This window comes from Pseudopodoces humilis, chromosome 4 (genome assembly GCF_049639895.1).
Source record: "Pseudopodoces humilis isolate 2021_Gansu_Grassland_sample_001 chromosome 4, ASM4963989v1, whole genome shotgun sequence".
NCBI lineage: Eukaryota > Metazoa > Chordata > Aves > Passeriformes > Paridae > Pseudopodoces > Pseudopodoces humilis.
The window spans coordinates 41,178,900-41,195,296 of NC_142203.1; the positions used below are offsets into that span (position 1 = coordinate 41,178,900).

At 37.9% G+C, this 16,397-nt stretch overlaps 1 protein-coding gene across 3 annotated transcripts in view; it reads left to right on the forward strand.

Moving 5' to 3' along the window:
• The window catches only part of TLE1 (TLE family member 1, transcriptional corepressor), a 75,985-nt gene that overhangs the window by 33,924 nt on the left and 25,664 nt on the right, over positions 1-16,397 (forward strand). For 2 of the 3 annotated variants that reach the window (XM_014252341.2, XM_014252342.2), the window contains exons 7-8: positions 8,902-9,106; positions 9,848-9,864. In XM_014252341.2, coding sequence (XP_014107816.2) covers positions 8,902-9,106; positions 9,848-9,864 — 222 coding nt within the window. The remainder of the gene's footprint in view (positions 1-8,901; positions 9,107-9,847; positions 9,865-16,397) is intronic. The other variant, XM_014252344.2, reaches the window with a different exon arrangement.

Below are 16,397 nucleotides of genomic sequence, written 5' to 3' on the forward strand. Positions count from 1 at the left end.
CTTCTGAAATGCTGCACTCTGGGGTATTGGCCACTATTCCCAGCTTTGTGTCATCAGTGACCTGCTGAGGAGGCATCTGTCCCTTTGTCCGAGTCACTGATGAACAAGTTAAATAATACTAGGGTTATTTTCAACCCAGGGGTATGGGCTTCCAGCTAGGCTTCATGTTGGTTTTGAAGAAGCTTCATGGATTACTTAGAGCATGTTACTAGACCTTATGTATCTTATTTTTTTCTTTTAATAGTTAAAGTGACACCAGGGCTTACTGTACTTATAACCATTGTATCAGTGGAGCACTGAAGTACAACTTCTCTGTCTTATTTCAGTTTCCTTAGAGCTGAACTTGAGAAAAAAGGACTGCTTGGGGAATGTGTGTGGCAAGCTGCCTTTTTCCCAGTATAGCATCATTCTGTTTTATGAGAGGCAATTTTTTCAACTCTTAACTGCTTAAAAATGTTGTTGTGCAATTGATACTTACTAGTGTGGTTTATGTTGTCTGAGCAAGCGAAGACAGGAAATGGGAAAAACTTTGAAGAGCTTCCTGTTCAGAAGTTTAACAAACTTGTCTTAACTTACATCTTCTTTCTTACTTGGGTATTTGCTTTCTTACATAAATTCTCTTTCCAGTAAAGTTGTGGTATTTCATTTGCTTTTTTTGTGGGAGTGGAAAATCAATGTGGAGACCCCAAGACACTGCCCTATACATCTCCTTCAATAAAGCGCGAAAAAGGAACAGGATTTTAGCCATGGGAAGTTGGGCCTTTAAATAATCACGCCAGTGCCACACAGATTCTGTATGTATACAGCTTTGAATAGCTTTTGCCAATGTTGTCCTTTTATGGATTTAAATTTCTGTAGCACAATGACATTTCATGTGGTTTGTAGATGGAAGAGACTTGCTGAAGACACTATTCTTTTTTTCTGAAGAGACATTCTCTTCCCACATTAGGCACTGTGGCTCTTGTTCACCTAAGGTTAGTTGTCAAACGACTTCTACAAACCCACATTCTTGGCTCATTAGCTAGACATTCAGTCGTAGACACTTTAAAGTTTGTTCACAGTTGTAGAGTGCGGCTTTCTTCCTGTCAGAATAAAGGATTTAGAAGACAAGGAAGGGAGAAAACCAAATTGACCAAAATAAACAAATATTGCAAAGGAAGTAGTTAGAAAATTAAGAAGTTGTACTTGACTCATTTTTCTAAAACTTGTTTAAACAGGGAGACAACATAAGAATTGGCACATGGCAGACCTGTCACTAGCAGGAGGCCTACAAAGATAATTAAGGAACTGGAGCGTCTCACTTTTGAGGAAAGGCTTACTGCCTTGGGCCTGTTCAGCCTTGAGAAGACATGATTGAGAGGAGTCCTCAACAATGTCTATCAGTGTCTGAAGTGAGGGTGTCAGAGGAGGATCTAGGCTTTGCTTGGTGGTGCTGAGCAGTAGGACAAGAGGCCATTGGCACAAACTGATGCACAGCAAGTTCCATTTGAATACGAAGAAGAACTTCATTAGTTTGTGGGTGACCTAGTGCTGGAACAGATTGTCCAGAGAGGTTGTGGAGTCCCCCTCACTGGAGATATTCAAGAACTACATGGAGGATTGTGCCATGTGTTCTGGGATGACCTGGCTTGAGCAGGGAGGTTGGATCAGATGTCCCCCTGAGGTCCCTCAAAGCCTCAGACATTCTGTGATTCTGCAGTCTGCAAATCATGAAATTGGTAAGGTTGGAAGAAATTACTGTAGGTCGTCTGATCTACTTGCCCCTGCTCAAACAGGACCACCTAGAGCCACTTATGCATTACTGTGTCCATAAAGCTTTTGGGTATGTTCAAGGACAAAAACCCCAAAGCTCCCTGGGTAGCCTGTGAAAGGGCTCGGTCAAATATGAGTGTGTTCCAATGTTCAAGACAAACCTGCCTTGTTTGGGTCTGTACCCATTGCCTCTTGTCTTGTTATTGGGCCATACAATGATGGGCTATAAAGATAAGGGACTGGGGTATGTCATATGAGGAGAGACCTGGGACTGTTTAGCCATCTCCAGACATATTATTGGATGCTCTCTGTTTTGTTTGTGTCCCTTGTAAGGAGAAACCCAGAAGAGGACATAATAATCCAGCTGTAGTTTCAGCGGTGATAAGTAGAGAAGGATCCCCTCCCTAGACCTGCTGTGGCAGTGTTTTGTCTAAGGCAACCCAGGATGCCATTCACCTGCTTTTCCACTAGGCAACATTGCTTCTGGCTCATGCACAATTTGGTATGGAAGGACCTTTTCTGCAGAGCTGCTTCCTAGCTGTGTGGAGCCCAACGTATGAGTTTATGTAATTGTTCCTCCTGGTGCAGGATATTGCACTTGCCCTTTTTGATTGTCATGAGATTCCTGGGAGTCCATTTTTCCAGCCTGTTGAGTTCCCTCTGAATGTTATCACAGCTGTCTGGCATATCAGCCACTCTTCACAGTTGTATACTGTCAGCAAAAAGAAGCAAACTCAGACCTTAGTTTTGTAAATGGCTGCAGCGGTACTGAATATTAGGGTTGAAATCGGTCAGAAGGAAGTGTCTTGTGGGGACTATTAACACACTTTGTGTGGTGATATTATCAAGGAAAAAGAAGCATGTAGAAGCATCAAGAAGGAAACATGACAGCTGCTATCAGAGCAAAATTGGGAAATGGAGCAATAAGCAGTGCGTATTTGGTATTTTATAAATAAATCTGTTTACCTATGATAGAAAGGTTTGGATTGGAAGAAATGGTCAAATATGAAGCCCAACCCCTCTGCTGTGGGCAGAGACACCTTCCATGAGACAGGTTGCTCAAAATCCCATCCAACCTGACTTTGAACACTTTCAGGGTTGGGGCATCCAGTATCTCACCACCCACAACACAAAAAGTTTTGTCATTGTGTCCAATGTAGACTCACCATCTTTCAGTGTAAAACCACAGCCCCTTGTTCTGTACCTACAGGCCCTCATAAAAAGTCTCTTTACGTTTTCTTACAGACCCACTTTGTATATAAAGATCACAAATCTTTATATTTGGGATCCCTGGAGCCTTCAGGCTGAACAACCCCAACTTGGTCTTTTTTTTTATCTTGGAAAAGGTGTTCCAGCCCTCTCAGATGATTTTTTGTGAGCCTTCTCTGAACCTGCTGTAGCAGGTTAATGTCTTTCTTGCACTGTGGACCCCAGAGCAGGGCATGGTACTCCAATAGGCATCTCATGATGCAGAGGAAAGAGGGACAGAATCACTCCCTTTGACCTGTTGGCCAAATACTTTTGATACAGCCCAGGATGCAGCTGGCTTTCTGGGCTGCAAATAAAATAATCTAATGATTTGTTTCTTTTAGCACCTGCCAGTCGTTTTCAGCAAGGCCATTTCCAAGCCCTTCATCCCCCTGTCTACAAATTGTCACAGCTCAGGTGCCAGACACTGCATTTGCCATTGTGGAATCTCATGAGAACCTCATGAGATGGTCCCACTTCTCAGGCCTGTCAAAGTCCATCTCGATGTCACCCCTTCCCTTAAGTGAATCAATTGCACAGCACAGCTTGATGTCATCTGCAAACTTGGAGAGGGCACAGTCAGTCCCATTACCTGTGTTATTGATGAGTTGTGGTGGTCACATTTTGCACTCCTGATGGATGCCACTAGTTACTGTCTTCCACAGAGGTGTGAAGCCACTCTTTGGGTTAAGTTTCATTTTCTCTTCAGATACAGTCATCCATCCAGTTCCTCATCCATGTAATAATCCATTACTCTCAATGCACTATTTGTTTGAGTGGCAAGAATTTTGTGAGGGGCCATATCAAAGACATGCCAGAAGTTTTAAGTAGATGGTATCTGTTACTCTTCCCATGTCCATGAATACTTTTCTAGAAGAATGTGAATACATTCTTCTGAGTAATTTGTTTGTTGTCCTGAAATATGTTCTTCCCTATATCTGAAATACTGTTTGGAAAGTACTTCCAGAAATTTAAATGTAAGTATTAATTAACAGCTTAGAGTGTCTATTGAGTTTCCTCCTGCCAAATCTGACTGCTGGTATAGTGGGTTGTGCATGCCGGGCTTTTGGTTTTTTTCAGGATGAGGATAAAAATGGGATGTGACAGGAGCATAGTCTTGAGTTACTTCCATTTTTTGGAAGGTTATATTTATAATACTGGTTTTAAGACAGTTTTTAAACAGTGAGGGAAAAGGCTATTCCTTGGTCAACTACTAGTATAAGCTCAGACAGTGGCCCTGTTGTAGTTGTTGGGCCACAGATATTTGATGCAGGCTCGCACTTCCTTATGAAATTCAAGGAAGTAAATGGAAAATTGGAAGATGGCCCTTTGGAAAGGGAGTGAATATGATCATGAAACTGAACACAGTAATACATGTTTTTCTCTCAAGTCTTTCCATCTCCTTGAATTGAACAAAATCACATTTCTCCCTGTTACACAAAAGTTGATATGAAATAGTGTCCTTTACATTTTAGGTCTCTAAATGACTTGTGTTTTCCAGATAGTTTTTCAGAACACCTCTATGGGGCTTGGAGGCAACTGTTGATAGTATTACTGACGCTAGTGTTGATAAGATTTTGGAAAAAATTCTTTGTGTTTACTTTTCAAGTGTTTATTTAGAACAGCACAAGAGAAGACAGCTACTGTGGTTTGGGAAAAAGCGTAACTTTTTTTCCACTGTTCATTTACAATCACATCTGAATTTTTAATTCAGTGCTTTTCAGGAGATACAGGAGAGTACACCATACATCTGTTTAAGAATGGAAGAATGCTCTAAATGTTTAATGATAAGGATTAAAAAGCCATATATTTAAGTGAAAAAGGTGTTAAAGTAAAATCAGGTGTTTGAGACCTCAACAGAGCTGCTTTAAGGTGAGGAGTGGGGTTGTAGGAGCTTGTTCTCTATGAGCAGGGAACCCAAAGGAGACCTGTCGCTGTTTAATTATAGGAACTCTGTTTCACAGACATATACTAACTCTGTCTTTAGAAGTCTTTGACAGAGATTGAAAATGCAATTCCACACTTTAAGTCCTGATGAAAGATCTCTTCATGGCTGGACTTACCCTAAAATGTGGGAGATAAAAAGCTGTAATGCCTTTAAAATCGTTAGGAGGTGCTTGCTCAGAGACACTAATGCTGTTTTTTATATGCTGAGTTTTGAGTCTTTATGGTTTGGTTATGGAGACACTAGGAAATAAAAATCTGGGGCAATAAAACCTACATTGAAACAGTACAGTAATGTGTTCGTAATTCCTTTTCTCCCTTTGCAAATATGAACTTCTGGGTTTGCAACAAAATGGTGGGTGAACTACCAATATTTTTAAAATCACTGCTGTAGCTAATTATCTTAGTGCAGTCACTTAAGTATGCATCACTGCACTCTTCTCTACCTTCCCACTTTCCTCTGAAAGTGGACACAGCCTTTGCTCTGCAAGTAATGATAATAATTGGTACTAAGACAGACCTGTTACTCATCCTTTTTTGAACACATTTCTTAGGGCAGATGTCTAGTTTTTAATTAACTGCTAATGAACATGCCTAGTAGACCATGATACTGCTGCCAACCTACTCCATTTTATATCTCACTGCTGCTAAGCTCTTAAAAGGTTGCAGAGCAGGCATTAGTGTCTTTGAAGTGATGGGAAAGTGATTATATGCATAACATAATTGTTTGTAGGATCTACTATGGCAAATGTTTAGTTACTAAATGCATCTGGTGAATGTTGTTGTTATCCCTCTCCCTGGTCTTTATTTTCTTCCTTTGTGTGCAGCACATATTCCTTTTATCCCTTCTACAAAGATAATACAATATGGTTCTGAAAATTCAAGGTTTTTAAATGAAAAGACTATGAACTTCTGGAAAGGATCATCTTTATGGATGATCCCTCGTCTCTTAGGGAGAGCTTCAAACCTATTATGAATAAATAACATATAAGCAAGAGATCAGTATATTAAAGTCCTAAACAGCAATGAACATCAGATAATAAACATGAAATCACGACATAACTTTGGTAGCTTAAAAGACCATGATCAGGATTTCTGTCTTAAGTCAGTTTCATGTTTACAGAATCGTGCCTGTAAGAAACCACTTACAAAGCTACAAAAACGTGCAGAGCAGCTTTGCAATGCACCTGCAGCTCTCACACCACACCTTTCCCATTGCTCCCCACTATATGTGTGCAATACCACCAACAAACGCGGGGCACAACCCTCCCACTCTCAGTTTCAGAACCTTTTATAGAGCATTAATCTGTTCCTCGTGTCTCAGACTTTCATAATATGCGGTATGTAGGCTACAAACCAGAGCCAGGGAAATGGTAGGTAATGTGTCGCTAATATTCCTTAAAATGTTACTCTATGCTTCCCAAAATCAAATGAGTTAGCATGTTTGCTAATTAAATCAAGCGGAGAGAGAGATGAATAAATGTTATCTTCCTACACTTCCCAAATGTTAGGGACAAGAATGGAAACAATTTGACTCCTGTTCCCTGTTTCAACTTTCCCACAGTCACGCTATAAAACAAGCTAGTTTCAGCTTATTGCTGGAGAAGAGAGAAGGCTTTTCTCCATGAAACCACTTTGGAAGGAATAAATTGCTTTTTATTCTTAGGCAGTTGCACACCAAAACTAGTTAATGTGGGGTGACAGTGCAGCTAGGGACAAGTAAGACCAAAGCCAACAATGCTGCACAGTACGGCTAATTCATGTTGCCTCAGTGCTAGGGTGCAGATGACTGACCTGGCTGAACTGGTCAATGAGGAAAGAGGTGACTAAATTACCATCTCTCAGAGAGGCTGCCAAAATATCAGGTTATCACCTGTTTTGAGGAAATGTGCTGGAAACTACTAAAGTCTTGTGGAAGTGTGTGTGGAGAGGGGTGTCATATTGTTCTTTAGAGACTGGATCCAAAAAATGAACAAAATGCCCAAAACCAAACCTCTGCAGACCTGTCAGAACTTAGAGCTCCTTACTGATAGTTCTTCAGTTAAGTGAAGCTTCACTAGCAAAAACTGACTGATATTGTAGAAAGTGGACTACTGTGTTAACTATTTAAAATCAATGATTCCTAATATTCCTTCAAAATGTTGCCCTTTGTGTTGTTGTAAACACATTAAATTAGAAGAATAAGAAGTACTTCTCTTTTACCTTGTTTTCTAAACATACTAGAAAGGGTGGTGATCAGATGTACATTGTGAAGTGTAGACTAGCATGGCTTTTCATGCAGCACACAAAAATAAATTTCTAATACATGGTGTGAGAAAGATTTGGTAAACGTGTGGCTTTACAGAATTGACTAAGTGGATTGTGGCAAATTTAAAGTTTGTCTTATATATCAAAATAAGTAAATTATTGCTGCATGACAGTTGGGACAGCAGAAAAGTGCAAAATTGGTAAGTGCAGTCCACAGTTCTTGAATGTCAGCCTGTGTCTGCATAATTTTATCAAGGGCTCAAGGCATATCCCGGGATGGGGTTCTGAGATGTAAAAGTGTAGGAGTTCAGTAATTATATGGATATAAATAGTAATGAAAAAATTCATTCTTGTGCCAGTAGATGTTATACAGATATTGTTGACAGTTGAAAAGTCTTTACACCTAAAGAAACAGATAAAATATTTCTGCATTATTTTTGGAGTGATGGGTGAAATATTGTAAGCTGCAGTTCAGGTATGATTGCAGTAGCTGCCAGCAGCACAGTAACAATTTTACATGCTATTACAGAGCCACTAGCATTCACCTGGTCCAACTTGAGTTCATCCTGTTCGGATATACGTTTATTTGTCTCCTTTTCAATCCCATGAATTGGACAGCACTCTAGCTTTTTCCTGGTGTCTGCTGTGAGCAGAGGGATAGTGGTGAGTGGCCGAGATGAAGAGGATTGTTCTGTCTTCCATTTATACGCCCAGACTCAAGGAAGCAGGAGAGAGAGGCAGAATATCTGTTAACCTGGAACAGATTATGGGAGCTATGACTAAGCTAAAGCTGCTTTTGAAGCTCCATTTCTAAAAAAAAAACTGTGCTGGGCATTTTGGACAAATTAAATGGGTAGCTAAACTTGGTAAACATTAATAAAACTTGAAATTTTAACTAGAAACTATCTTAATATTTCAACTATGTGGAAGACGTTCTAATGTAAAAACTCTGTTTCTAAAATTGCTTGCTGATTATTTTAGGAGATTGGTTCCAGGCTTGTATGTCCACTCATTATGATTTTGATCTTAAAAGCTCCTTCTAAAACAGGTGGAGGTATTCATTAATATCATGTTTCTTGTTGAAAATTCCATGCTATCTAAAATACATGTATTTTCGGCTGAAAGCTGGCTCCTAAACACAGTGTTAAGTCATGAAAAATAACTTTCCCCTAAAAACCTTGGCTAGACTAGAATACAAATTAAACTTCACTAAATATGAAGTTCAGCATATCTTTTACATTTTTTTATATTCAGGATAGAAGTGTACTTGCTGCTTCCAAACTGGGGAAGAAGAGGGATGTGAGTTTAAATCCGTCTTGCCACTGAAACTTCTTATTTTCAGAGCAGTGATAAGGCTTTCTCTAGAAAAGGAAAGGTGTTTGATTATTCTGCTGCTATTCTTTGTTGCCAGAGATGCTGTGTCAGGCAGTAGCTGCCCAATACAACCTATAGCTGCTGAACTTAGTCATCAGGCTGTAAAATGAGTATCCAGCTAGCTTTTTCTGGGACATGACCAGAGTTGTCCTCAGCATGATATAATGCAGTGTATATAGTGTGGTGGGTTAAAAGGGAGGGGCTAGATTAAGAAGAAACAAATAAATGTCAAAATCTGTTCTAGATTCTCAATAATTAACCAAACTTCTGCCTTATCCTTCCCAAACTATGTGCTATACGTTGTTCTTCTGGGGATGATGATACCGCTGGGAACAGCAGCAGCAGTTGCAGGCTCAGCATCTCTCCCATGGCCACGGACCTCCAGTGCCTCTAACGCCACACCCATCAGGACTTCAGCCTCCAGGAATCCCTCCACTTGGAAGCAGTGCTGGCCTTCTTGCCCTCTCCAGTGCTTTGGGTGGGCAGTCTCACTTGGCAATAAAAGATGACAAGAAGCATCACGATGCAGACCACCACAGAGGTGAGAGGCATGGCAGGCCTGATTAGGACACTGCCAAATTTGCGCATTGCTGCAAATTATGTGCATCTCTAAAGAATTCAAGTTATATAGAATGAGAAAAAACTGTTGGCAAACTTTAAAATGTCTGCATATAAACCACTGAAGCAAAATTCAGCTTGGAATTTCTCAATATTTTAAAGGGGATCACTAGGTGTCACCTGCTCTATACTTTGCAGGGCCTTTTGACATCCTAGTTAAATGCTTAGTTGTAATAGCAGTGGCCTGCACCATATTGTGGAAAATTGTTAAACTGCATAATGGTGATTTTTTTCAAAGAAAGTAATGTTGTTAAATGGGTGGGTGGGAAGGTAGGGGGAACAAGAAGTTAAATTTTGAAGTGAATGTGTTCAAACAAAAGATTTAGATAATTGCATCTGTTACTTTAGTTTCGTAAGCTTAAATTCTAGTACTCAGATATTGGGCAAAATTGCACTTAACTAATTTTTGAAAAGAAAATAATTTATTCTGTCATGAAATAAAACTAGGCTTTGTGTACGGTTAAACTGTAAATCATGTTTACAAAGTACTGTAATTTTCAGGAAATCACTGTATTAGGAATGTGCAATGACTTATATAAATAAAAGCCATTTTAAAACTGTTTGTGGTTTGTGTTCTAATTTTTTCCCCCCTTTTTTTATTTCTGTTCTTGCCTCTGTGTCTGAATGGGCATGTCTTTCCATTTCTTGGTTACTGCGGGAGCAGACAGAGAGCCAGGCACAGTAAGTACCAACATTCCTGCTAGTGTTTCCATTTCCAATAATGCAATAATCAGACCTTGTGCTATTTGTCTGTTTTGTCTTCCTTTTAGTTATTTTCACAATGCAAGGTGTATGTGTTTTCTGTTAAGATATGTCTTGGTTTATGCAGAATTTGTTTGATGAACTGTATGAAGGAGTTTTGTTTCCGAGCAGAATGCTATTAAATAAACTTGAATGTTAGTTTGCTTATTGGAGGCATAAAGGGGGAATGAAACTGCAAATCAAAGAGAACATTGCAAATACAGTATATTTTTTTTAGTCAAAGAGTTAAGATTTTTAGTTTCTAGGATTTTCAGGAATTAGAGTTGGAGAGCAGGTGAGAAATTTAAATGTGAGAATTTTAAATGTGTAGAGATGGTGTTTGGCCCTGGGAGGTTTTTTTAACTGTATCTGTTTAAGCTGTACTAATGTCATTACTGCTTAATTTGTGCTTCAGGTATAACTCCTAGAGCAACACTTTTTTCTCTGTAGACATGAGCTGTAATAGAATTGTCCTTATCTGAAAAGCCCTCTAAAGAGCTACTTGCTGCTTTTCATGCTGTTTCATTTTGACTAATATTGCTATACTAATCTATTAGAGATGGTCATGTGCAAGTCAATTCAAGTAACAAAGCTCGTTCTGTTTGTTTATGTCAGAGGTAAACTTGGGCTCTATTTTGTTCCATTTCTCAGTTAAAAAAGACAAGAACTATGAGAAGTTATTTGACAGCTGTACAGTACAACATTTATTTACTGGAAACTATCTAAATATCTTTTGCAGCAGTCTGTTAGTTTTAGATTACTAAGCAAGAAGCATTCATTTCAGCTTGCTTGATGTTATTAATGACAGTGTATCTGCAGAAATAATTTTAAGCTGGGTGTTTGTGACATCTCTGATTTATTAAGTACTTTTTGCTCTGTGTGGGGCATACTTCTTTGAGTGCTGTTAGTTGATTGCAGGAATCCCTACCTAGTGATGGCTCTGTGTTTTGCTTTGATTGTTGTGTTTCCTGTCCTTGCCCTGGTCCCTGCCCTGTCCATCATGTAATTTAGTCAAGGGTTTGAATTTAAAAGCAAATGCTTAGCGTTGTGAAATTTGGACTCTGAATTCATCTTGTAGCTGAGAATAGCTCTTGCCTATGGAAGGAGAGCTATCAAAAATTAACCTGGCATTTGTGTTGTGGGAGAGTTGCAGTATCACTTGCTTAGTTTACTAGAGATGAAAATTTTACTTCAATTATGTAAAATTGTTGCTGCAATTGCTTCTGTATCCATATGTCTAACTGATGACTGCTTACCTATTACCTGAGGCAGACTGATTTTATGCTGGGTTTATCAGTAATTAACTTTTAAATAATCTGAGGCTTTATATCATAAAGGAATTTTGACATGTAGATGTATTGAGTTTTGAATGCTATACTGTGGTCATTCTAGTTTCTTTTTGGTCTCAGTGTAGGACAATACTGCATAGCTAACTTAAAGTTTAACTTAAGCTGAATACAGGTGAACTTGAACTTAAAATTGTTTAAATACAGTGTTATATCAAAATCCTGACTTAACAGTCACAGGGCACCTTAAATGAAAGAATAATTCAAGAGACAGTTAGGTTCAACTGTGGTTAAAGTGATCAGCTGGAAATTACAGACTCTTCAAACTTCTTCAATTCTCCTGTATTTTTAATGGGATTTTTTAAAATGTAATATATATTTTTAAAGATAATAGGAAATGGGTCTCAAATACATAAGGGATAGCAGCAGGTCTGTTTGGTTATTGTGTGTGATTGAAATCACTTTATAACGTTTGAGCCACCATGATAAAATAAATTTGATTTTTAGAATGACATTTTAAAAGCAATGGTGCTGCTAAAAATCCTGACAGGCACGCTTTCATCATCCAAGTCATCAAACCCCATGCTGTTTGTAAGTTACCTAAATTCACCACGATGTTTGGAATTACTGTGCAGTTCTACAGTATGGTTTCCATCAAATATGTCTAGCATGACCTTCAAGCACTACCAGTAGAAGCTAACAGCTTGAAATGTCAAAGTTCGAAAAGTTAAAATTTAGTGCTTGTCTATGGGGTTTTAAATTGACTTTTTGTAGCATAAACTTTGAGGTAAAGCATATTGTGACATACGCATATTGATTTTTAAATTGTATTTAGATTTATTTTTTTAAGAAAAACCCTTAGATAAATAAGCAGGCACAAGCTTTTAAGCTATTATATATCTAGAAATACACCAACATTTGTGAAATTCTAGTATTTATAAATAAATATAAAGATATGGTTTCATTATTTTTTATTTTGACCAGTTTAACTACTTTTGTTATATCTAAATAGCAAGGGCTAAATTTTTCTTTCATATATTAGTTCAAGTTCTGGGAAGTAAAATGACAAAAAGTTTTTTTGGTAAATGCATATTTGTGTAATGTGTAACGTATAAGTTAGTAATAATAGTATGCTGAATATGTATAAATAATATGCTAATAAATATGAACAATATGAAAGCTAAAACTATTTTGTCAGATTTAAATTGTGTGCCTGTGTGGGTAATGGCTGGTGGGTTTTGGCTGATGGATCGCTGACGGCCCCAAACTGTGTCATGTTATTGTGCCAATATAGGCGTCCCTTTTAGTGCGGCAAATTGTGGCTGCAAGTCGTGAAGCCTGGCAAGGGAAGCAAGTTTTGCAACTGAAACTGAAAGCTTTTGGAGATGTCATTATGAAAGAACTTTGATGTCCACATTTTTTTCTTTAGGAAATATATTTGCAGCACTTTTCAAACTCATTGTAGGTTTTCATTTATAACTTGTCTTCCCACTGTTCTAGTATCCTGTTTGGACAGCACAGAAATGCAAACGTTTTGATGCACTCTGTTGTAACAGTAGTAATTTTCAGATGGTGAACTCTTACTTCATTGTGTGCTTAGGATTTGCATTAGTTGGTGTTTATCTTTCGTCCTTATGAAAAATACTGAACTTATTTTCTGAGACCTGGGAAGTATTCATAAATTTTTGCAGACATTTTTTTGCCTTCTTTGTTAAGCCTAAATATTGCTATTTTTTTGTAAAGCAAATACTCTTTTCCTACAGTAGAAAAATATTCTGTGCCCTGAACTTTCTATCCTATTCTTTATCTTGCAGTCTTGGAGAAGGGGAGCGTGAACAACTGAGTGCTACTTTTTGGAAGATATTATGTGCAAGCTGTTTTCATTTTGTGTTTTAATTCTTTTAATGGTGGGGAGGAAATTCATAAAAGCTGTTATATGGAAGTTTAGGGTACTGATCAGCATAGCACAAGCATGTTTCTTGGACTTTTTGAAGGAAGAATGGCTCCAGATTACTGCAGAGATTGCTCATATGTAATAGCTGTGGGTTGTTATGTTGCAATTTAGTTTGTATCTGATAGAAGGCGGCATAAGGTTGATAACAAAGGATAATGAGGTGGTCTGGTAAAAGGTTTTATGGATACCTTGATTTTGAGAAACAGTAGCTCAAAAATACTGAAATGAACTTATTCTTTGTTAATATCTTCTGACTGTAAAATCAGTATAACTTCAAATGATGCTTGAAAAGAAGGTGAAGTCAAGTAGCTTTCCATCAGGAGTAATTTGACACAAAACCTACAGACTTCATAAGTCAGCTTTTGGGTTCTTGACATGCGTGTTTGCAGTAAGCATATTGAACCAATTTAAGTTAATGGTTCTGGAGTAGAATAGCTTTGAGTGCAATCTTCTTTTGCCTGTCTGGGGGATATTAAAGTCCATATTCCAGCATTTACTGTATTTTGTTAGGATTCAGTGAATCCTAACAAAAAAACAACTGATGTTTTGGGTGTAGTTGTTAGGGTTGATCCTGTTTTGCCTACTCAGCAAGGAATTGCACCTGCTCCTGTCTATATGAGCACATCTCTAGACAGCAGATGTGTGTGGTGCAGCAGCAGGGCAGAGGTTCAGTGCATGGTTAAGGAAAATAAACACAGAGGCTCTTCTGAGCAAAGCAGGCAAGCCCAAGCTGTTAGCTGTGGTAGCTGGCTGTGATGGCTGGTGGCTCTCTTTGGCATGGATGTACAGTGAGTCAGGGGATGACCAAGCACAGAGCAAGGATGTGTGTGCACACATCTTTGGGGGAAAGGGGAGCGAGAGGACCAGGGAGCCCAGCACTAGAGAAGATCTTAATTGGGACCAGGTGTAGTTGAGCCATGTGCACAGTTGTAATGTAAATACGGTTATTTAATTGCTGTAATGATCAGCATAAAGTCAGTTGTTAGTTCTGTGTGCACTGTTCTGTATGAATTGTCTGTGCTGTTTTATAAATGGGATAATGGAATAAAGGAGATACTGTGTGGTCTCAGCCTGTACATCTGGCACACATAGTTGAGGTTTGGAAGTGGTTCCTGTGGGGAAGAGTATGGCAGTCAAAGAGGTGCATCTGAATAATGTGCGTTATATTCCTAAGAGGGGACCTGCCTTCTTTCTGTGCATCAAGACTAGGTTTTTCTTTCACATTTGCCTTCTGATTGTTTTCAGTATTTGACTTTTGCTGGCAGTAGAGTTGCTTTAGGATCACAAGTTGCCCGTTGTACAGCATTTATGCGGTCTGGTAATTCTGACAGGAAGAATTACTTTTACATTAACCTTTTTATTTTCTTTTGGGACTTATTTGAAGAAAAGGGCTTCATGTGTATAAGACAAATGATGGGAAGAAAAGGAAAACACATAAAACTGATTTTGACCACTTGCTCTGATCTGAGCTTCATGATTTGCAAATGTTGCATTGGTAATCCTTAATAAACTGAACTTGTAAGTATGAAAGAAATATCCTCAGTCATGTATCTAATCTATTGAAATTAAGACAAAATAAAAATTGGTGCCATGCAGTTTCTCTTTAGGAAATAAACTATGCATGTATATATATTTTTTCCCTTTTTGTGTAAGCTGATTATTGAAGATCTATACCACCTGAAAATTTCTGTAGAGTTACTTAAAAAAATTACAGCCAAAATAAAAATTCTTGTCCTACTTGTGAAAATAAGTATTATTTTGAAAATAAGTTATTAGTAGACCTAGGTAGAAGAACTAAACAGGTTACTTTTCTGAAGAGAAGGAGAGTAATATTGTGAAGCTTTTTCTGGTGTCATCTGGCTGGCCCTGTTTGATAGTGGATGTGTAGCAACTCTGCCAGAGCTGAGGAAATGAGGAAAGGTGGCTTTTAGTATGCTGTCCTCACTGTTCCCTGAACCTTAACATTACAAAGGTGAGAGATATCAGTAGCCCAAGGCTTATATGATCATCTCTTTACCAGTTCTTGTTTGTATTTTCATTTATTTAATTTCTTCCTCAGAGTCCTGGATTTACCATTTGCACTGCTTTAAAGGATTCAAATTTTCACACTGTTGACAGAAATCTTACATATTTGGTGGTTTGAATTATGGTAGTAGCTTACAGTAGCAAGCTGTTTTTTCTTTACCTGATTTTAGTCACAGTTGTTAGAACTTTCTTGAGCTTCTATGGGAAACAAAACAGGAACTTTTTATTTTTTGAGTTTACTGATAGATTTTGCCATAAAAAGAGTACAGTCTTATTTGCAATTTCTGATGCAGCTGTTGGGAAATGAGCTGCTCTACACCAGCTTCTATCATGGATGCTCTGATCACAGAAAACAGTGGTTTAAATCAATGTGGTAAGTTATAGAAAAGGGGTGTAAATATTACACCATAGGGGATATGTTTTGCAGAATAGGCTTGTGATATAATTACATGTTCATAAGAGAAAGCATCAGTCTTCTGGACAAAAAACAAATCTAATAATCTTTGTTTGGCATTTAGGACACAGTGAGAGCTGGAATTTCCTATGTTATGTTTCACAGTTTTGAAATTCTACAAGACAAACAGTATAAAATATTGTCAGCATTGTCTAGATAGACTAAATTTTAAAAGGAAAAAAAATCAACTATTGCAGTTATGCCTATAGTTTGTCAAATTTTGCTAGCTGTAACTCCAAATAGTGGGTTTGTTAATTTTTTTCCAGATGTTTCCTCTTTGTCACCTTTCTGCTATTCACACTTTTATTTTAGAAAATGAAAGTGAGAGGCTGACTTTATTCTCTTTACTGCATTTTCTTGAATTGTTTTAATCTAAACTCTTCAGTAGTAAAATAGGTATTTTTAATTATTTTTATTAAGGAAAGCATCTTTTAACTAAAAGACTTTCTTCCTTAAGGGAAAAGAATCTCCGGTCAAGTTTGAATTGACACTTTGCTTCTTAAGGTGTTTCTACTGCTTATAACATCATGGATTCAACATTAAAATGTTGAAAATTAGTTTTAATGGTTTTCAGGCCACTAAATACCTAAATTTGTGTCCATCTGGGAGGAGATAAGGGGTTAAATTCCCAAGTATTTGTCAAGGCAATTAGTTCAATGATCCAACAAGCCCACCTTTTAGCTACAAAACATTTCGGTAAAGACATTATTTTGAGCTTCTTTATACTGAATTTCAATAGGCCCTCCTATATGCT